Source organism: Salmo salar, chromosome 16 (assembly GCF_965601325.2).
Source record: "Salmo salar chromosome 16, fSalSal1, whole genome shotgun sequence".
Classification (NCBI taxonomy): Eukaryota; Metazoa; Chordata; class Actinopteri; order Salmoniformes; family Salmonidae; genus Salmo; species Salmo salar.
The window spans coordinates 86,812,182-86,834,169 of NC_138306.1; the positions used below are offsets into that span (position 1 = coordinate 86,812,182).

At 44.1% G+C, this 21,988-nt stretch overlaps 1 protein-coding gene across 1 annotated transcript; it reads right to left on the reverse strand.

Annotated features, from left to right (window-relative positions):
- Positions 1–7,610: 7,610 nt before the first annotated feature.
- On the reverse strand, positions 7,611–21,003 carry LOC106609067 (vascular endothelial growth factor D). Its single transcript, XM_045698293.2, has 6 exons — positions 20,218–21,003; positions 12,455–12,704; positions 11,271–11,461; positions 10,483–10,616; positions 10,282–10,400; positions 7,611–7,788 (listed from the first exon to the last, which is right to left on the reverse strand). Exons 1-6 carry the CDS (start codon positions 20,317–20,319, stop codon positions 7,652–7,654), a joined length of 933 nt encoding a protein of 310 aa, XP_045554249.1. The 5' UTR covers positions 20,320–21,003; the 3' UTR covers positions 7,611–7,651.
- Positions 21,004–21,988: the final 985 nt, after the last annotated feature.

Here is a 21,988-nt window from a genome sequence, read left to right on the forward strand (position 1 = left end):
TTTTGTTTTAAAGCACATTTCCTGCAATTCTACACATTCTTCCATGTCTTGTGTGTTTACACGATACCAGGGTGAGTCAATCGACTCTAGGGGGTTAAAGGCTTGACTTATAAGAATGACTAGTCTGGACAAAGCTTTAATTTTCCAAGACTGGTGAAAACAATGCACACTGCGAAAACCAAGAAATTAGCTTCTCAAATGATGTTAATTTATGACATACTGTAATTAAGACATGATTATGACTTCCACAAGAATCTCCTCACCAGGAATCTAAGGAAAAGAGAGAATGTCCAGGCTACCATAAACATCAAAGTCTCATCTGGTTCAGACAACTAAAACACATCAGTTGTATGTGGTATAATACACACAATCTATACAGTAGAAATCCATGTGTTATCTGGTGTAGACAGCTGGACATATCAGTAATATATAGGAACATATCTACAATCTATACAGTAGAAATCCATGTGTTATCTGGTGTAGACAGCTGGACATATCAGTAATATATAGCAACATATCTACAATCTATACAGTACATACATGTATGTCTACTACCCCCCTGTTGTAACCTCAAACACCATAACCAGCTATGGATGCTGGAAGGTCAGTGGTTTCTCTAAGCTATCACAGACATTTGCTTGCTATAGGTGCGACTGAGCACAGACACATTCAGAAAACACATGTGGACAGTAATTTTAATGCAGGGAAACTGAAATCCGTTTTACCTCATTTTGACCAGCATGTCACCTGTGCAACTAGAGGCGAAAAACTCTAGAGCACTTTACTCCACACACAGAAACACATCAACTCTAGATCACTTTACTCCACACACAGAAACACATAAACTCTAGATCACCTTTACTCCACACACAGAAATGTATACAAGGCACTTCCTCACCCTCCCTTTGGCAAATTAGACCATAACTCCAGCTTACAAGAAAAAGATTCTAATAGGAAGAACAGTGACACGCTCAATACAGAAGTGGTCCGGTGAAGCAGATGCTAAGCTACAGGACTGTTTCGCAAGCACAGACTGGAGCCGTAAGTCAGCATTTCACTGTTAGTCTACACCTGTTGTTTACGAAGCATGTGACACATACGATTTGATTTGACCTAGCTATATCTGAACAGAGGGGGACTTTATACCTATATATTTCAACGGGGGGGACATTAGAAGTCTGTACCAGTCTCTTTAGCTAACATTTCACTCCTTGCCATTGCCAATGAGACTGGCCTTTCGGCAATCTCAACGTTCAATATGCGCTGGATTTACCTCGGAGTTGCTCATTGGTTGTTTGCAATAACATTCATATTTTCAGGACAACATGTGGAGCCTCGAAAATAGAATTAGAATTTATAACAAATTCAAAAACAAATATTTAGCTTTTAGCTAGGCAAGTTGTTGTATTTTGAGGCTTAAATAATGTGTTTTGTGTTTGGAATTGCATTATGTATTTTGTTAGAGAATTTTAGATATGAGCTAGTAACTTTTGATGCACTGGTTTCCTCTGGACAATTTTTTATTTTTTTTGCTGAGCAACCGGATACCAAGGTGTTCTGGGGAGAAAAAAACGATAGAGTTGTGGTTGAAGGATAGCTGTGAGGGTGATCAAATCACGATAAAATCCTCTGTTCTCCTCAAGCTCATTAATGAGAAAATGCTCATATTTCAAGATGGCAGTAAAGCCATTCACTTTGGCACAATGGCATGGAGTACGAGGAGTGGATTAGCTAAAGAGACTGGTACCAAGCCTAGGACATTCTAACTATATTTGAACAGATGAGATGACTAGGAGCAGAACAAAGTGTCTCCATCCTCGGTTTCTAGCTAGTCATGTTTGGCATAGGATATAGAGGACAACGAGTGGAATGTTAGCACAAACAGACTGGTACCCAGGCTAGTTTCTAGATACCTGGAGCAACATTCCACTAATTTGTTCAGAGAAGGGGTGTGTTGGTAAATTCAATATGGAGTGCCAGAGTGCGCTCAGAGTGCACTCTGGACGTTTGTAAATTCAGAGCATTGTCAGATTGTCCATTTGGCTAGCTGGTAGCTACTTCCAGACACAAATGAGAGAACACCTCACTCTGACCATTTTCCTCATCGTAGCAGAGCTGGTTAGGCTGTTTTCATGTTATCCAGAGCGTTGGTGACTGTAACTGTGCTGCTGGCAACAATTTAATTACGCTTTTTTTGCCAACGTTTACTGACACCATATTCAACAGGTGTTGAGCATTTGTAAATTCATAATTTATTCTGCACTTTGGCACACAGACGAGAGTGCTCTGAAATCGTCTCTGTTAAATAATTGGTTGTCGTAGCAACATCAAAATGTTTCTTCTATTTTAAAAAAACAAAACCTCTGTATCACGGAGGCATGAACAACACCATTGAATGGTTGTTAAGTAATCTCTAAATCAGGGGTTCTTAAACTTTTTCAGCCTGGGACCCAACTTATGCTTATGAAAACATACAACTATACATATATATTGGTACTTTTCACTGCCCTTATGCATAAAACAAATGCAATATAGACAAATAGCAAATAACAATGAAATATAATAATATAAATAGCTATTCATGTTTATTTTTCCCCATTGGAAACATCCTTTACTCAGCACTTTGTTGAAGCACCTTTGGTAGCGATTACAGCCTCAAGTCTTCTTGGGTATAACTCTACAAGCTTGGCACACCTGTATTTGGGGAGTTTCTCCCATTCTTCTTTGCAGATCCTCTCAAGCTCTGTCAGGTTGGATGGGGAGCGTCGCTGCACAGCTACAGTTGAAGTCGGAAGTTTACATACACTTAGGTTGGAGTCACTAAAACTCGCTTTTCAACCACTCCACAAATTTCTTGTTAACAAACTATAGTTTTGGCAAGTCGGTTAGGACATCTACTTTGTGCATGTCACAAGTAATTTTTCTAACAATTGTTTACAGACAGATTATTTCACTTATAATTCACTGTATCACAATTCCAGTGGGTCAGAAGTTTACAAACACTAAGTTGACTGTGCCTTTAAACAGCTTGGAAAATTCCAGAAAATTACCACCTTCATCTGTACAAACAATAGTATACAAGTATAAACACCATGGGACCATGCAACTGCCATACCGCTCAGGAAGAAGACGCATTCTGTTTCCTAGAGATGAATGCACTTTGGTGCAAAAAGTGTAAATCAATCCCAGAACAACAGCAAAGGACCTTGTGAAGATGCTGGAGGAAACAGGTGCAAAAGTATCTATATCCACAGTAAAACGAGTCATATATCAATATAACCTGAAAGACCGCTCAGCAATGAAGAAGCAACTGCTCCAAAACCGCCATAAAAAAGCCAGACTACGCTTTGCAACTGCACATGGGGTGAAAGATCGTACTTTTTGGAGAAATTTCCTCTCATCTGATGAAACAAAAATAGAACTGTTTGGCCATAATGACCATCATCATGTTTGAGGGAAGAAGGGGGAGGCTTGCAAGCCGAAGAATACCATCCCAACCGTGAAGCACGGGGGTGGCAGCATCATGTTGTGGGGGTGCTTTCCTGCAGGAGGGACTGGTGCACTTCACAAAATAGATGGCATCATGAGGCAGGAAATTTATGTGGATATATTGAAGAAATATCTCAAGACATCAGTCAGGAAGTTACAGCTTGGTCGCAAATGGGTCTTCCAAATGGACAACGACCCCAAGCATACTTCCAAAGTTGTGGCAAAATGGCTTAAGGACAACAAAGTCAAGGTATTGGAGTGGCCATCACAAAGCCCTGACCTCAACCCTATAGAAAATGTGTGGCCAGAAATGAAAAAGTGTGTGCGAGCAAGGAGGCTTACAAACCTGACTCAGTTACACCAGCTCTGTCAGGAGGAATGGGACAAAATTCACCCAACTTATTGTGGGAAGCTTGTGAAAGGCTACTCAAAACGTTTGACCCAAGTTAAACAATTTAAATGCTACCAAATACTAATTGAGTTTATGTAAACTTCTGACCCACTGGGAATGTGATGAAAGAAAAAAAAACTGAAATAAATAATTCTAGCAGCTATTATTCTGACATCACACATTCTTAAAATAAAGTGGTGATCCTAACTGACCTAAAACAGGGAATATTTACTAGGATTAAATGTCAGGAATTGTGAAAAACTGAGTTTAAATGTTTTTGGCTAAGGTGTATGTAAACATCCGACTTCAACTGTATTTTCAGGTCTCTCCAGAGATGTTCAATCGGGTTTAAGTCAGAGATCTGGCTGGGCCACTCAAGGACATTCAGAGACTTGTCCCGAAGCCACTCCTGCATTGTCTTGGCTGTGTGGTTAGGGTTGTTGTCTTGTTGGAAGGTGAACCTTGACCCCAGTCTGAGGTCCTGAGCGATGTGGAGCAGGTTTTCATCAAGGATCTCTCTGCACTTTGCTATCTTTATCTTTGACTCAATCCTGACTAGTCTCCCAGTCTCTGCCGCTGAAAAACATCCCAACAGCATGATGCTTCCACCACCATGCTTCAACGTAGGGATGGTGCCAGGTTTACTCCAGACGTGACGCTTGTCATTCAGGCCAAAGAGTTCAATCTTGGTTTTATCAGAACAGAGAATCTTGTTTCTAATGGTCTGAGAATCCTTTAGGTGCTTTTTGGCAAACTTCAGGCGAGCTGTCATGTGCATTTTACTGAGGAGTTGCTTTCGTCTGGCCACTCTACCATAAAGGCCTGATTGGTGGAGTGCTGCAGATATGGTTATCTTTCTGGAAGGTTCTCCCATCTCCACAGAGAAACTCTGAAGCTCTGTCAGAGTGACCATCGGGTTCTTGGTCACCTCCCTGACCAAAACCCTTCTCCCCTGGGGCGGCAGGTAGCCTGGCGGGTAGGAGCGTTGGGCCAGTAACCGAAAGGTTGCTAGATTGAATCCCCGAGCTGATGATATTCCCCAGGCACTGATGATGTGGATGTCGATTAAGGCAGCCCCCCACACCTCTCTGATTCAGAGGGGTTGGGTTAAATGCGGAAGACACATTTCAGTTGAATGCATTCAATTGTACAACTGACTAGGTATCCCCCTTTCCCGATTTCTCAGTTTGGCCGGGTGGCCAGCTCTAGGATGAGTCTCGGTGGTTCCAAACTTCCTACATTTAAGAATGATGGAGGCCAATGTGTTCTTGGGGACCTTCAATGCTGCAGACATTTTTTGGTACCCTTCCCCAGATCTGTGCTGCGACACAATCCTGTCTTGGAGTTCTACAGACAATTCCTTTGACCTCATGGTTTGGTTTTTGCTCTGTGGGTCCTTATATAGACAATTGTCCAATTAATTAACCACAGGTGGACCCCAATCGAGTTGTAGAAACATCTCAAGGATGATCAATGGAAACAGGATGCACCTGAGCTCAATTTCGAGTCTCATAGCAAATGATCTGAATACTTATGCAAATAAGGTATTTCTGTTTTTTTAAATACACTTGCAAACATTTCTAAAAACCTGTTTTCACTTTGTCATTATGGGGTATTGGGTGTAGATTGATGAGGATTTTTTGTTATTTAATCCATTTTAGAATAAGGTTGTAACTTAACAAAATGCGGGAAAAGGGAAGGGACCTGAATACTTTCCGAATGCACTGTACTCATCTGTCTAGGTTGGAACTGTTGCTGTTATAATATAAGAAATCATTTTCATTCTTAACTGGAATAAGCTGATTGATCACATCACACAGATGTAGACCAGAACACACACAGGCTCAGGTTTTGATAGAGCAACCCGAAGTAACAGTACAGAAGAAACATGATCAGGCCTACTGTACATCTTACTGTAGAATGTATTGTTGAAAGAAAATCTAGGTTGGAACTGTTGTTGTTAAAATACAATAAATAATTTGCATTCTGAATTGGAATACACTGACTGATCACATCAGAAAACACACACAGTCCTAATGAGAGGTGTGTGGCTGGTTGAAGCTTTCAACAAGCATTTCTATTCTGGGATCAGTTTTTAACAGTGCAACCCTGAGGTCATGCTCAGCATGGAGTCTGTTTCTGTACTTGTTTTTTAAGTATGCCAGAGTTGGGAACCATGACTCGCATCGGTATGTGGTGCCAAACTGGACCAGAACATCTACTGCTTTCTCAGTCAGGAAGGAGACCGCCTCCTGCTGTAGATGAGCAACCCAGAACTGTGTGTTTGGCTAAAAAAGCATCTTGCTTCAATCAGTTTATTCCAGTTCAGAATAAAAATGATTACTTGTATTTTAACAGCAACAGTTCCAACCTAGACTTGTTTTCACCAATCCTTTCTACAGTAAGTTGTACAGTAGGCCCGATCATTTTATCTTAAAAATGTACAGTACTGTAACTTAGGGTTGCACAGTAGCTAGCTAGCTTGCTTGGGCTAATATTAGCAATCTAACTAACGTTAATAGCTGTGTACAATGGAATTGTTTTAAAGGGAAACTCACATCTAAGTTCCTACTTTGAGAGATAGTACTCCCTTATTTCTGCTTACCTGTTATAAAATGACAACATTGATTTGCTAGTTGACTTACTTTTCCACTGTCGAAGCACTGTTTCCTGAAGCATTCTGCCCTGTTCTGAAAGAACTCCCTGGGTTTACCGTCATGTTGTGGATGTTTGGTCAGGATGTGTTGTTTTAATGTGTACGTTTTGAGAGACTCATTACTAAACACTTCCCCGCACAAAACACATTGTGGGCGCTCCTCGTTATTTCTCAAAGTTTGTATGAAACCAAGAGAGAGAAACTCATCGCTGTATTTGCGTTTAATGACGATTGAGCAGTCAAAAATGTATGGCTAGCTTGACTCCATTTAATGACAGCGGTGAGTGGCAACAACAAGTCATTGGCTGACAGCGCATCATCTGCTGCTGAACCACAGTGCTGCGTCGTGTGGGTCGCGGAGTGATCTTCAAGAAAACCGCAGAAACAAGATCCGGTAAACCGCGAACACACCGGCTTCTCCCTCTCCCTCGCGCAGCTGCGGAACTGACACCGCTGCTGAGCAGAGAGCGCAGTGAACACAGACCATTTGTACTTGGCCAAATCAATTCCAGTAATTAATGAAAAGGACAAACTGCGATTATATTTACAAAATGTTGGAAGCAATTATTACAAAAATATCGTTCTTTAGCGTAAAATACATGTTCAGTGCATAGAAATACCAATAATTTACATATGTAAAGAAAACATGTAAAGCTTTTAAAAAAAAAACTTAACAGGGTCATGTATGTAGGTTAGAAAGAGAAACTATTTTATTTGAAGTTAGATATATAAATAGCGATATAAATAAATTATGAACGTTTTCTCTGCTTCCAAACTTCAAAGCCAAGCAGATGTCAAAGGTTATATTCTTCTTAGTATCACTGGAATCTGTGGATCAAACGAATGGAAAGGTGTTATTACATGTGTTGTAATATGGCTGTTCAACCACGGTCTCTGAGGACCCAAACATTTCTGATGTACATCAGGTACTGATTCATTCAGACCTTGAACATCAGCTGAGTGGACTCTCTGGCCAAGTAATGGCATACATTTATCAATTTAACTACTATGAAAACGATCAAACTAACTAGTCAAAAGGGGTGTGTCTCAAGTTGCACTCTACCTGCAAGAGGCATGGTTGAAGTGCTGTTTGTTGTTAGCACAGGCAGTATGGTTCAGGTGACATGCAGGGTAGTATGGTCTGGGTCCTGGGTTAGGGTGGGCTGTGGGGACAGGATAGTGCGGTCTGGGACACAGTCACACCTGTCAACATCTATGTCACAGTCCACCGTTCTCATATTGGGTGAGAAGTCTGGAACAAACAGAGAAAAACATAGGAATGACTTAATATTACTACAGGGAGCAGACCAGGGAAAATGGAGCGAGAACAAAACAAAACATCAGAATAACGACTTCCTACAGAGGCTAAATAATTTCCTGAATAACACCCTGATTTAGGACACAGTGGTAGACTAACCTGGTTGTTTAGTGGAGGGGTAGGATACAGTGGTAGACTAACCTGGTTGTTTAGTGGAGGGATACAGTGGTAGACTAACCTGGTTGTTTAGTGGAGGGGTAGGATACAGTGGTAGACTAACCTGGTTGTTTAGTGGAGGGGTAGGACACAGTGGTAGACTAACCTGGTTGTTTAGTGGAGGGGTAGAATACAGTGGTAGACTAACCTGGTTGTTTAGTGGAGGGGTAGGACACAGTGGTAGACTAACCTGGTTGTTTAGTGGAGGGGTAGGAGACAGTGGTAGACTAACCTGGTTGTTTAGTGGAGGGGTAGGATACAGTGGTAGACTAACCTGGTTGTTTAGTGGAGGGATACAGTGGTAGACTAACCTGGTTGTTCAGTGGAGGGGTAGGATACAGTGGTAGACTAACCTGGTTGTTTAGTGGAGGGGTAGGATACAGTGATAGACTAACCTGGTTGTTTAGTGGAGGGGTAGGATACAGTGGTAGACTAACCTGGTTGTTTAGTGGAGGGGTAGAATGCAGTGGTAGACTGACCTGGTTGTTTATTGGAGGGGTAGGATACAGTGGTAGACTAACCTGGTTGTTCAGTGGAGGGGTAGGATACAGTGGTAGATTAACCTGGTTGTTTAGTGGAGGGGTAGGATACAGTGGTAGACTAACCTGGTTGTTTAGTGGAGGGGTAGGACACAGTGGTAGACTAACCTGGTTGTTTAGTGGAGGGGTAGTATACAGTGGTAGACTAACCTGGTTGTTCAGTGGAGGGGTAGGATACAGTGGTAGACTAACCTGGTTGTTTAGTGGAGGGGTAGGACAGAGTGGTAGACTAACCTGGTTGTTTAGTGGAGGGGTAGGATACAGTGATAGACTAACCTGGTTGTTTAGTGGAGGGGTAGGATACAGTGGTAGACTAACCTGGTTGTTTAGTGGAGGGGTAGGACACAGTGGTAGACTAACCTGGTTGTTCAGTGGAGGGGTAGGACACAGTGGTAGACTAACCTGGTTGTTTAGTGGAGGGGTAGGATACAGTGGTAGATTAACCAGGTTGTTCAGTGGAGGGGTAGGATACAGTGATAGACTAACCTGGTTGTTTAGTGGAGGGGTAGGATACAGTGGTAGACTAACCTGGTTGTTTCGTGGAGGGGTAGGATACAGTGGTAGACTAACCTGGTTGTTTAGTGGAGGGGTTGGACAGAGTGGTAGACTAACCTGGTTGTTTAGTGGAGGGGTAGGATACAGTGGTAGACTAAGCTGGTTGTTTAGTGGAGGGGTAGGATGCAGTGGTAGACTAACCTGGTTGTTTAGTGGAGGGGTAGGATAGAGTGGTAGACTAACCTGGTTGTTCAGTGGAGGGGTAGGATACAGTGGTAGATTAACCTGGTTGTTTAGTGGACGGGTAAGATACAGTGGTAGACTAACCTGGTTGTTTAGTGGAGGGGTAGGACACAGTGGTAGACTAACCTGGTTGTTTAGTGGAGGGGTAGGACACAGTGGTAGACTAACCTGGTTGTTTAGTGGAGGGGTAGGACACAGTGGTAGACTAACCTGGTTGTTTAGTGGAGGGGTAGGATACAGTGGTAGATTAACCTGGTTGTTCAGTGGAGGGGTAGGATACAGTGGTAGAATAACCTGGTTGTTTAGTGGAGGGGTAGGATACAGTGGTAGACTAACCTGGTTGTTTAGTGGAGGGGTAGGATACAGTGGTAGACTAACCTGGTTGTTTAGTGGAGGGGTAGGAAGAGTGGTAGACTAACCTGGTTGTTCAGTGGAGGGGTAGGACAGAGTGGTAGACTAACCTGGTTCTTTAGTGGAGGGGTAGGACACAGTGGTAGACTAACCTGGTTGTTCAGTAGGACAGAGTGGTAGACTAACCTGGTTGTTCAGTGGAGGGGTAGGATACAGTGGTAGACTAACCTGGTTGTTTAGTGGAGGGATACAGTGGTAGACTAACCTGGTTGTTCAGTGGAGGGGTAGGATACAGTGGTAGACTAACCTGGTTGTTTAGTGGAGGGGTAGGATACAGTGGTAGACTAACCTGGTTGTTTAGTGGAGGGGTAGGATACAGTGGTAGACTAACCTGGTTGTTTAGTGGAGGGGTAGGACACAGTGGTAGACTAACCTGGTTGTTCAGTGGAGGGGTAGGATACAGTGGTAGACTAACCTGGTTGTTTAGTGGAGGGGTAGGATACAGTGGTAGACTAACCTGGTTGTTTAGTGGAGGGGTAGGATACAGTGGTAGACTAACCTGGTTGTTTAGTGGAGGAGTAGGATACAGTGGTAGATTAACCTGGTTGTTTAGTGGAGGGGTAGGATACAGTGGTAGACTAACCTGGTTGTTTAGTGGAGGGGTAGGACACACAGCGGTCGGCCATGCAGTCCCAGATCAACCCACTGGCACACAGGCGCCTGGAGTCCTCCGATTTAGAGAGCTGACGCATCGGAGAGCACCTGCAACCAAACACACAGCCTGGTTAGTGCTAAGGGTACGACTAGAGAGTGTGTGTGTGTGTATCTGTACATCTGGACTCACCCGTTCCTCCTGTGAGAGCGTATATGGGCTTGCCGTCGGATCAGGGGTGGTTCCATACACTTACACTCTGTGTGATTGGCTACCTTTATCAACACCGGCTCAGGTCCGTATTTGAATGGTATCACACTCAGCAGCTGCAGGACGAAAAGTGTCAGAACACATTAGTCCGTTTCTGGAGTCAGCGATCCATTTTGTAGAGAGAGCTGTATTTTATTTGACTCATTGATGGCCCAATGATGTGCAGAGTGTACATTACGTAGTCTATACGTACTGTATATATTCACTTTCTCCAAAATCCTTGTAATTTAGGAGCACTTATCATGATCACAATTGTGTTAAAATCTAAATCAGGGGTCCACAACTATAGCCCCGGGATGATTTACAGCGGATGGACAGGGGGCCGGAACATAATTACAATCATTTGTACACCGCAAACATCCCAAAAGAGGTTGTATTTGAAAATAAACATTATTTCATACCTTGATTACATTGAGACACGATTAAATATCAATTTTTTTATTAGTAGGAATACTTGGGAACAGATTTCCTAAATTAAACACATTTTTAGCTGAATTCCTGGTGAATTTAAAAGGTATTTTTTAGACCAAAAACTATAATCATATTTTTAAAAAAATGATTTTTATTTACTAAAAACTTTGGGCCCGCGGGCTGCCTGTTGCCGTTGCCGACCCCTGCCAGAAATCATTGCCATTTATTAAGAATAATATTAATAATGCGTTTTATTTGTAATACACTTTCTAACAGATATTTAAATAGGAAATGCTCACTGTTTTATTAACATAGGCAGTACTTGTGTTTCTGCACGAGACACCCTCTTTGTTGCAGCATCCGTTACACCTGAAGACTGACACGCAGGGGGGCTTGAAGAACATGGAGGTCGTGGTGCCCAGTTCCTTTGCCACGTCTACACACGTCTCTCTGGGCATGCACTGGGTCTTCTGCCACTCATCGTCTATAGCTGATGATCACATACACACAACACCAACAGTTACACACAGAACAAAACTAATAGCCACTATAGAGACTTGCTTTGGGTACCGTCTGGGTACACTCACATTCTAACATCAAAACATGCATTAGCAACCTGGAATGAATGTCTTGGCTTTTGCTTGGAGGGTTAACATAGTCTCGAGAAGAGCCAGGGTTCAAACCAGTCTGTCACATACTTTATGAATATCTCCAGGGAGAACATTGAATAATGCCCAGCCTTTAGCTCAGAGGTCTAACACATTCTTGCAGTGCTGATAAGGGTATTTATATGCTTAAAGGTAATGATTAAAGGATTCCACCCTGAAACGTAACTATTAGTGATTATTAGTTTATGTAGCATGTATAATGAATAATTAAAGTACTAAACGTAAGTCCAATAAGGTTCGGTAGAGACATGTGAGGGAGAGAAATGTGTGAGTGTGTGTGACTAAGGAGATACCGAGAACAATTCAACTGTGTATGACCTGACCTGACTAGAACTTTGAGAAACTTACGATAGGACAGGGAGTCCTTTCAAGGTTCCTCTGATCTCGGGGGAATGGAACTGTCGGCTTGGTTGTGATAAACAGTGGTGAGAACTATGGGGAAACTCATCTACTGTTCGTGTGTGTGTATGTGCATATGAGTTATAAAATGGATGTCTTTGTATTATGGACTTCAGAGCGCTCTCGTGAATAAACTGTACGAACATTTTGCATAAGCCGAGTCCTTGCCTAATTATTATTAAACCCAGGGTCTTACAAACCTCGGGGATTGGTCAAATCTTATTGATTGTTAGTTATTATCATTGGGATTGAAAATTCTCCTGACAAGTACACAGTAGACACAGATATTGAACCCACATACCTTTGAGTATCCCGAGGCTGTAGGAGCCAGTAGCATATCTCAATAAACAATACCAAAGCTTTAGCTTAGAGAGCCAACACAGTTTTGAGGAGACCCAGGTTTCGAACCCACATACCTTTGAGTATCTCCAGGCTGTAGGATGCTACAGCGTAGCGCGTGGAGCGGTGTGACCCAGATCCAGCAGAGGAGGAGGAGGAACGGTGGTTGGGCGGCTGAGAGGAAGAGGATGAGGGAGACGTTTCCAGGTGTTTGAGTTTTAGACGACACTTCCACAGCTTCCAGTCAGGGAAGTCTGTCAGCATGAGCAGCTCGTCCAGACTGGAGGCCGAACGCACATCCCTCTCCCACTTCTCCTGGTTGATCACCTGCAGGGAGGAGAGGAGGAGGACACAAATCATTTAATGATATATGTTGTTTTAAAGACAGGATAGAAAATAAGCTCCAACACGCTGGTAAAGTGTTGGTTAACATTGTCAGTTGGTTTGTGAGAGTCAACCGTCTCACCACAAGAGGGCAGCACTCTAACATCCAAGTCAGGATAAACTTTAGATGCCATTGAGGCTGGCTTAAAAGGACTGAGCTGATGATACATGCAAGTCAGTCTGATTCCTCACACACATATCCACCTCTGACTGTGCAATTATTGCCCAAAACCAGGTCCCACAGACCATTAACAGCTGTCCTGGGATTTAAGATTTAAGACTATCATAATTTAGATTACAACAGATACACAGATGCTTCTGTGTATTATAGTACTACAGTATTATAGTACTACAGTATTATAGTACTATGGTATTGTAGTATTATAGTACTACAGTAGTATAGTACTACAGTATTATAGTACCACATTATTGTAGTATTATAGTACTACAGCATTATAGTACAAAAGTATTGTAGTATTATAGTACCACAGTATTATAGCACTACAGTATTATAGCACTACAGTATTATATTACTATAGTATTATAGCACTACAGTAGTATAGTACCACAGTATTATAGTACCACATTATTGTAGTATTATAGTACTACAGCATTATAGTACAAAAGTATTGTAGTATTATAGTACAAAAGTATTATAGAACTACAGCATTGTAGTATTATAGTACTACAGTATTATAGTACTATGGTATTGTAGTATTATAGTACTACAGTATTGTAGTATTATAGCACTACAGTAGTATAGTACTACAGTTTTATAGTACTACAGTATTGTAGTATTATAGTATTATAGCACTACAGTAGTATAGTACCACAATATTATAGTACTACGGTATTGTAGTATTATAGCACTACAGTGTTGTTGTATTATAGTACCACAGTATTATAGTACTACAGTATTGTAGTATTATAGTACTACAGCATTATAGCACTACAGTACTGTAGTATCATAGTACAACAGTATTATTGTACTACAGTATTATAGTACTACGGTAATGTAGTATTATAGCACTACAGTATTATAGTACCACAGTATTGTAGTATTATAGTACTACAGTATTATAGTAATATAGCACTACAATAGTGTAGTACACAGTATTATAGTACCACAGTATTATAGTACTACAGTATAATAGTATTATAGTACTACAGTATTATAGTACTACAGTATTATATTATTATAGTACTACAGTATTGTAGTATTATAGTACTACAGTATTATAGTACTGCAGTATTGTAGTATTATAGCACTACAGTATTGTAGTATTGTAGTTCTACAGTATTATAGTACTATGTTTGTAATCATTACTTCTTCTCATTCCCATGACTGTTTATAACTGGGATGAGAGGAGGCCCATTGTACCCCAAATTCACAGTAGATCCCCTGGCATCAGCCCATAGACAACATAACAGCTGGAAATGTGGAGTTGGCTGGGGTGGCATTAAGGGGTAGTGGGGGGCAGGAGTTCCCAGGGTCCACCTGTTGAGGAGCTCTAGGAGCTCTGAGAAGACAAGCTTCCTCCTTCCCATGGAGCAGAGGATGGAGGAGAGACACAGAATATTAGGAGACCTAGCTACTGTTTCCCACAGAGACAAGCTTACAACTGCTGCTGCACATGCTACTACAGATAACAAGCAGGTAGGTCACAAACTAACAAATATACAGTACTACTGCAGATAACAAGCAGGTAGGTCACTAACTAACAAATATACAGTGCTACTGCAGACAACAAGCAGGTAGGAAAATCAGACCACCATAATTCAGAAACTTGTGTTTCTGTTTCTCTCAGTGCCCTACAGGCCAACATGGAGAATGGGAACAGTCACGTGTACAACTCCAAACACATTGGAGGAAACCCCTCTGAGTCTGGTATTACAGCTGACCAGTCCTATGGAGCTGTGGCTTCTACCCTGCCTCCACTTATAGTGTTCAAATAATATTTACACAAAATTCACTCTGCACACTATTACCCAAAAAACTAAGACATTACATTATGACTGTGTTGGTGTAATGTATATATAACAACGAAATGTTGCAATTAAATTGTCTATTGTTGCCAATTGTAAAAGTAAAAAATCATAATAACCTTTTAAACATTTACAATATAAAAAGGGTGCGGTCAGATTTGTTGAGAAAGACAAATAGCGAGGGAATAAGGGACTTCCATTCATTTATGAGACGGGAAGGGAAACCCACAGAACAGATGGAAAGTTTAATAAACGACGGAGAGGAGAGGAGAGGAGAGGAGAGGAGAGGGAGAGGAGAGGAGAGGAGAGGAGAGGAGAGGAGAGGAGAGGAGAGGAGAGGAGAGAGGCCGGGTCAGAGGCGAGGCAGAGAAAAGGACTGTCATGCAATATAAAACTTGTCAAACAGAAACGGTTTGCTTTAATTTCTTCCAGTCGTTGTAACGACATGAGCCGCCACTGATCTGTTCAATATGTGAGGATAGTGATGTTAGGGTGCAGCTGGCTGCTTCCTCTATGTGAGGATTGTGACGTTAGGGTGTAGCTGGCTGCTTCCTCTATGTGAGGATTGTGACGTTAGGGTGTAGCTGGCTGCTTCCTCTATGTGAGGATTGTGACGTTAGGGTGCAGCTGGCTGCTTCCTCTATGTGAGGATTGTGACGTTAGGGTGTAGCTGGCTGCTTCCTCTATGTGAGGATTGTGATGTTAGGGTGTAGCTGGCTGCTTCCTCTATGTGAGGATTGTGATGTTAGGGTGTAGCTGGCTGCTTCCTCTATGTGAGGATTGTGATGTTAGGGTGTAGCTGGCTGCTTCCTCTATGTGAGGATTGTGATGTTAGGGTGTAGCTGGCTGCTTCCTCTATGTGAGGATTGTGACGTTAGGGTGTAGCTGGCTGCTTCCTCTATGTGAGTATTGTGATGTTAGGGTGTAGCTGGCTGCTTCCTCTATGTGAGGATTGTGACGTTAGGGTGTAGCTGGCTGCTTCCTCTATGTGAGTATTGTGAAGTTAGGGTGTAGCTGGCTCCTTCCTCTATGTGAGGATTGTGACGTTAGGGTGTAGCTGGCTGCTTCCTCTATGTGAGGATTGTGATGTTAGGGTGTAGCTGGCTGCTTCCTCTATGTGAGTATTGTGATGTTAGGGTGTAGCTGGCTGCTTCCTCTATGTGAGGATTGTGACGTTAGGGTGTAGCTGGCTGCTTCCTCTATGTGAGGATTGTGACGTTAGGGTGTAGCTGGCTGCTTCCTCTATGTGAGGATTGTGATGTTAGGGTGTAGCTGGCTGCTTCCTCTATGTGAGGATTGTGACGTTAGGGTGTAGCTGGCTGCTTCCTCTATGTGAGTATTGTGATGTTAGGGTGTAGCTGGCTGCTTCCTCTATGTGAGGATTGTGACGTTAGGGTGTAGCTGGCTGCTTCCTCTATGTGAGTATTGTGAAGTTAGGGTGTAGCTGGCTCCTTCCTCTATGTGAGGATTGTGACGTTAGGGTGTAGCTGGCTGCTTCCTCTATGTGAGGATTGTGATGTTAGGGTGTAGCTGGCTGCTTCCTCTATGTGAGTATTGTGATGTTAGGGTGTAGCTGGCTGCTTCCTCTATGTGAGGATTGTGATGTTAGGGTGTAGCTGGCTGCTTCCTCTATGTGAGGATTGTGATGTTAGGGTGCAGCTGGCTGCTTCCTCTATGTGAGGATTGTGACGTTAGGGTGTAGCTGGCTGCTTCCTCTATGTGAGGATTGTGACGTTAGGGTGTAGCTGGCTGCTTCCTCTATGTGAGGATTGTGACGTTAGGGTGTAGCTGGCTGCTTCCTCTATGTGAGGATTGTGACGTTAGGGTGTAGCTGGCTGCTTCCTCTATGTGAGGATTGTGATGTTAGGGTGTAGCTGGCTGCTTCCTCTATGTGAGGATTGTGACGTTAGGGTGTAGCTGGCTGCTTCCTCTATGTGAGGATTGTGACGTTAGGGTGTAGCTGGCTGCTTCCTCTATGTGAGGATTGTGACATTAGGGTGTAGCTGGCTGCTTCCTCTATGTGAGGATTGTGACGTTAGGGTGCAGCTGGCTGCTTCCTCTATGTGAGGATTGTGACGTTAGGGTGCAGCTGGCTGCTTCCTCTATGTGAGGATTGTGACGTTAGGGTGCAGCTGGCTGCTTCCTCTATGTGAGGATTGTGATGTTAGGGTGTAGCTGGCTGCTTCCTCTATGTGAGGATTGTGACGTTAGGGTGTAGCTGGCTGCTTCCTCTATGTGAGGATTGTGACGTTAGGGTGTAGCTGGCTGCTTCCTCTATGTGAGGATTGTGATGTTAGGGTGTAGCTGGCTTCTTCCTCTATGTGAGGATTGTGACGTTAGGGTGTAGCTGGCTGCTTCCTCTATGTGAGGATTGTGACGTTAGGGTGTAGCTGGCTGCTTCCTCTATGTGAGGATTGTGACATTAGGGTGTAGCTGGCTGCTTCCTCTATGTGAGGATTGTGACGTTAGGGTGTAGCTGGCTGCTTCCTCCATGTGAGGATTGTGACGTTAGGGTGTAGCTGGCTGCTTCCTCTATGTGAGGATTGTGACGTTAGGGTGTAGCTGGCTGCTTCCTCTATGTGAGGATTGTGACGTTAGGGTGTAGCTGGCTGCTTCCTCTATGTGAGGATTGTGACGTTAGGGTGTAGCTGGCTGCTTCCTCTATGTGAGGATTGTGACGTTAGGGTGTAGCTGGCTGCTTCCTCCATGTGAGGATTGTGACGTTAGGGTGTAGCTGGCTGCTTCCTCTATGTGAGGATTGTGACGTTAGGGTGTAGCTGGCTGCTTCCTCTATGTGAGGATTGTGACGTTAGGGTGTAGCTGGCTGCTTCCTCTATGTGAGGATTGTGATGTTAGGGTGCAGCTGGCTGCTTCCTCTATGTGAGGATTGTGACGTTAGGGTGTAGCTGGCTGCTTCCTCTATGTGAGGATTGTGACATTAGGGTGTAGCTGTCTGCTTCCTCTATGTGAGGATTGTGACGTTAGGGTGTAGCTGGCTGCTTCCTCTATGTGAGTATTGTGACGTTAGGGTGTAGCTGGCTGCTTCCTCTATGTGAGGATTGTGACGTTAGGGTGTAGCTGGCTGCTTCCTCTATGTGAGGATTGTGATGTTAGGGTGTAGCTGGCTGCTTCCTCTATGTGAGTATTGTGATGTTAGGGTGTAGCTGGCTGCTTCCTCTATGTGAGGATTGTGACGTTAGGGTGTAGCTGGCTGCTTCCTCTATGTGAGGATTGTGACGTTAGGGTGCAGCTGGCTGCTTCCTCTATGTGAGGATTGTGATGTTAGGGTGCAGCTGGCTGCTTCCTCTATGTGAGTATTGTGATGTTAGGGTGTAGCTGGCTGCTTCCTCTATGTGAGGATGTGACGTTAGGGTGTAGCTGGCTGCTTCCTCTATGTGAGGATTGTGACGTTAGGGTGTAGCTGGCTGCTTCCTCTATGTGAGGATTGTGACGTTAGGGTGTAGCTGGCTGCTTCCTCTATGTGAGGATTGTGACGTTAGGGTGTAGCTGGCTGCTTCCTCTATGTGAGTATTGTGATGTTAGGGTGTAGCTGGCTGTTTCCTCTATGTGAGGATTGTGACGTTAGGGTGTAGCTGGCTGCTTCCTCTATGTGAGGATTGTGACGTTAGGGTGTAGCTGGCTGCTTCCTCTATGTGAGGATTGTGACGTTAGGGTGCAGCTGGCTGCTTCCTCTATGTGAGTATTGTGACGTTAGGGTGTAGCTGGCTGCTTCCTCTATGTGAGTATTGTGACGTTAGGGTGTAGCTGGCTGCTTCCTCTATGTGAGGATTGTGACGTTAGGGTGTAGCTGGCTGCTTCCTCTATGTGAGGATTGTGACGTTAGGGTGTAGCTGGCTGCTTCCTCTATGTGAGGATTGTGACGTTAGGGTGTAGCTGGCTGCTTCCTCTATGTGAGTATTGTGATGTTAGGGTGTAGCCGGCTGCTTCCTCTATGTGAGGATTGTGACGTTAAGGTGTAGCTGGCTGCTTCCTCTATGTGAGGATTGTGACGTTAGGGTGTAGCTGGCTGCTTCCTCTATGTGAGTATTGTGATGTTAGGGTGTAGCTGGCTGCTTCCTCTATGTGAGGATTGTGACGTTAGGGTGTAGCTGGCTGCTTCCTCTATGTGAGGATTGTGACGTTAGGGTGTAGCTGGCTGCTTCCTCTATGTGAGGATTGTGACGTTAGGGTGTAGCTGGCTGCTTCCTCTATGTGAGGATTGTGACGTTAGGGTGTAGCTGGCTGCTTCCTCTATGTGAGGATTGTGACGTTAGGGTGTAGCTGGCTGCTTCCTCTATGTGAGGATTGTGACGTTAGGGTGTAGCTGGCTGCTTCCTCTATGTGAGGATTGTGACGTTAGGGTGTAGCTGGCTGCTTCCTCTATGTGAGGATTGTGACGTTAGGGTGCAGCTGGCTGCTTCCTCTATGTGAGGATTGTGACGTTAGGGTGCAGCTGGCTGCTTCCTCTATGTGAGGATTGTGACGTTAGGGTGCAGCTGGCTGCTTCCTCTATGTGAGGATTGTGACGTTAGGGTGCAGCTGGCTGCTTCCTCTATGTGAGGATTGTGACATTAGGGTGCAGCTGGCTGCTTCCTCTATGTGAGGATTGTGACGTTAGGGTGTAGCTGGCTGCTTCCTCTATGTGAGGATTGTGACATTAGGGAGTAGCTGGCTGCTTCTTCTTAAACCAGACAGACAAGGAGTTTTCTTTTCCCGCTTCTGCAATTTAGACCCAGGGGAAAGCATGGCCCAAGGGGAGATAGCGAACAAGAGAGAGGAGAGAGCGAACGAGAGGAGAGAGCAAAGAAGAGCAAGAGAAAGAGAGAGAAGTGATTGATAATTTAAGAAGTTCAAACGCTCCTCTCCAGGTCAGTGAGATCTTGTTACCGGTGACGCTGCATTTGCACTTCCAATACATTTGCTCCATTTACATAAGAGGCACACACACACTGCTCATTAGACCATGTCAGCTCTGATCTTCATGGACAGCTCACAGGTGGTGTGTGTGTGTGGTTTCTCTACGCCCCCTGCCAACTGGTCAACACTAACTTTATTAGCTCACATGGTGAGTTGTAAGGAGAGTTGATTCAGTTCATAAGAACATAAAGATGGACTCAAACCTGGTGTCTCCAGTGGGAGACACATGTCTGCATTTCATGATATACTGGTCATTAATAAACAGCCTCTTGATGATGATGATTGTGCATTGAATCCACAGAATAAGAGCCTGAGCAGAACATTTACATAACTTTTTTGTCATTTAGCAGACGCTCTTATCCAGAGCGACTTACAGTAGAGTGCATTCATTTTATTACATTTTTTTAAATACTGGCCCCCCGTGGGAATCGAACCCACAACCCTGGCGTTGCAAGCGCCATGCTCTACCAACTGAGCTACAGTGGGATGAAACAGTGCCTGGTCTGGACATGAAACCATACAGGAATGAAGTGCATAGACACTGGACACTTACCCTGAGAGAGCTGGGATCATCTTGAACCTTTTTTGGCATTCCCAAGTTCAACTTCACCAACACCAGCATCATTCCAACACTTGCAGCAAGCATACTCTGCATCCTCTGGTTCGATGCTGTATCTCAATCTCTTCTGTGTTCAAAGTTCTCCTTCTGTCTCTGTACGGTCAATTTTCAGTCTCTGGACAGACTGTTCTATAACAGAGAGACGTTTCTCTAACGGGTAATCCTCTATAACAGAGACGTTTCTCTAACGGGTAATCCTCTATAACAGAGACGTTTCTCTAACGGGTAATCCTCTATAACAGAGACGTTTCTCTAACGGGTAATCCTCTATAACAGAGACGTTTCTCTAACGGGTAATCCTCTATAACAGAGAGACGTTTCTCTAACGGGTAATCCTCTATAACAGAGACGTTTCTCTAACGGGTAATCCTCTATAATAGAGACGTTTCTCTAACGGGTAATCCTCTATAATAGAGACGTTTCTCTAATGGGTAATCCTCTATAACAGAGAGACGTTTCTGTATTGGGTAATGCTCTATAATAGAGAGCAGAGCCAGAGGAAGGAGTCTCCTCACTACAGACCAGCCCCTCTCAGACCGGCGCTGACTCCTCAGACCACACACAAGCTCCTGTCACGTTCCCCGTGGTTACAGACACCTCTCTCTCTCCCTGGTCACAGACACCTCTCTCTCTCCCTGGTCACAGACACCTCTCTCTCTCTCCCTGGTCACAGACACCTCTCTCTCTCCCTGGTCACAGACACCTCTCCCTCTCTCTTTCTCCGTCTGGTCACAGACACCCCAGAGCAAATGGAGCAGCTAAAGAGGATTTAAAACACCTCTACCTCTACCTCTGTCATTCTCACTCCCCCCAACTACACACAGCAAGGACACTTAAAGTTTCACTTAGTCACTTGAGACTGCCTCAAGGACTCTTAAGACTGTCTCTATTGGTCCAACTATAAGCAAGGACTCTTAAGACTGTTTCTCTATATTTTGCCTGTCTTGACTATCCCCTCTCTTCTCTTCTCCCCAGTTAGTCCAGACCTCTTCAGAACTCATTATCTACTGTGTCTCAGCCTCTGCGTTAAAGGGCCTGCTTGTCACAGCGAGCGAGCACGGCCCCACACTTAGTTCCCCTTCTTCAGGGTTGAGAGGGCTGTCTGTCTGTCTGTCTCCCTGGCTCTGTCTGTCTCCCTGGCTCTGTCTGTCTCTCTGTCCCTACCTTTGCTGCCTGGTTCTGTTTGTCTGTCTGATGTTGCCTTGCTCTGTCTCTGTAAGTCTGTTCTGTCTGCCCCTGCCTTGGCTGTTAAATCCAATGCCACTGTATTTCCACAGAGTTCAGCTTATCTGGAGCAGCATGAACATGTGTTTTAAATGTGATCCAGACCTCAGCTACGCAGCATGGATACATGGGCCAGAGAGGGACGCTCCCACCCTCCACCCCACCCCTATCCCAGCCCAGCCAAAACTCACTTCCCACTGGGCAGAGACTTCATTTCAACATCTAATTACGAGGAAACAACATTGATTCAACCAGTGTGTGCCCAGGGGTTTGATTGTCTGCGGGGGGAGGGATGGAGGGAGAGGAGAAGTGATAGGGAGGGAGGGAGGGAGGGAGGGAGGGAGGGAGGGAGGGAGGGAGGGAGGGAGGGAGGGAGGGAGGGAGAAACAGGAGATGTGATAGAGAGGAGGGAGGGGAGACCCGCTGTTTCGCAGCATGAGACATCATTCTGCCAGATGCAAATGGCCTTGAAATGTGAGAC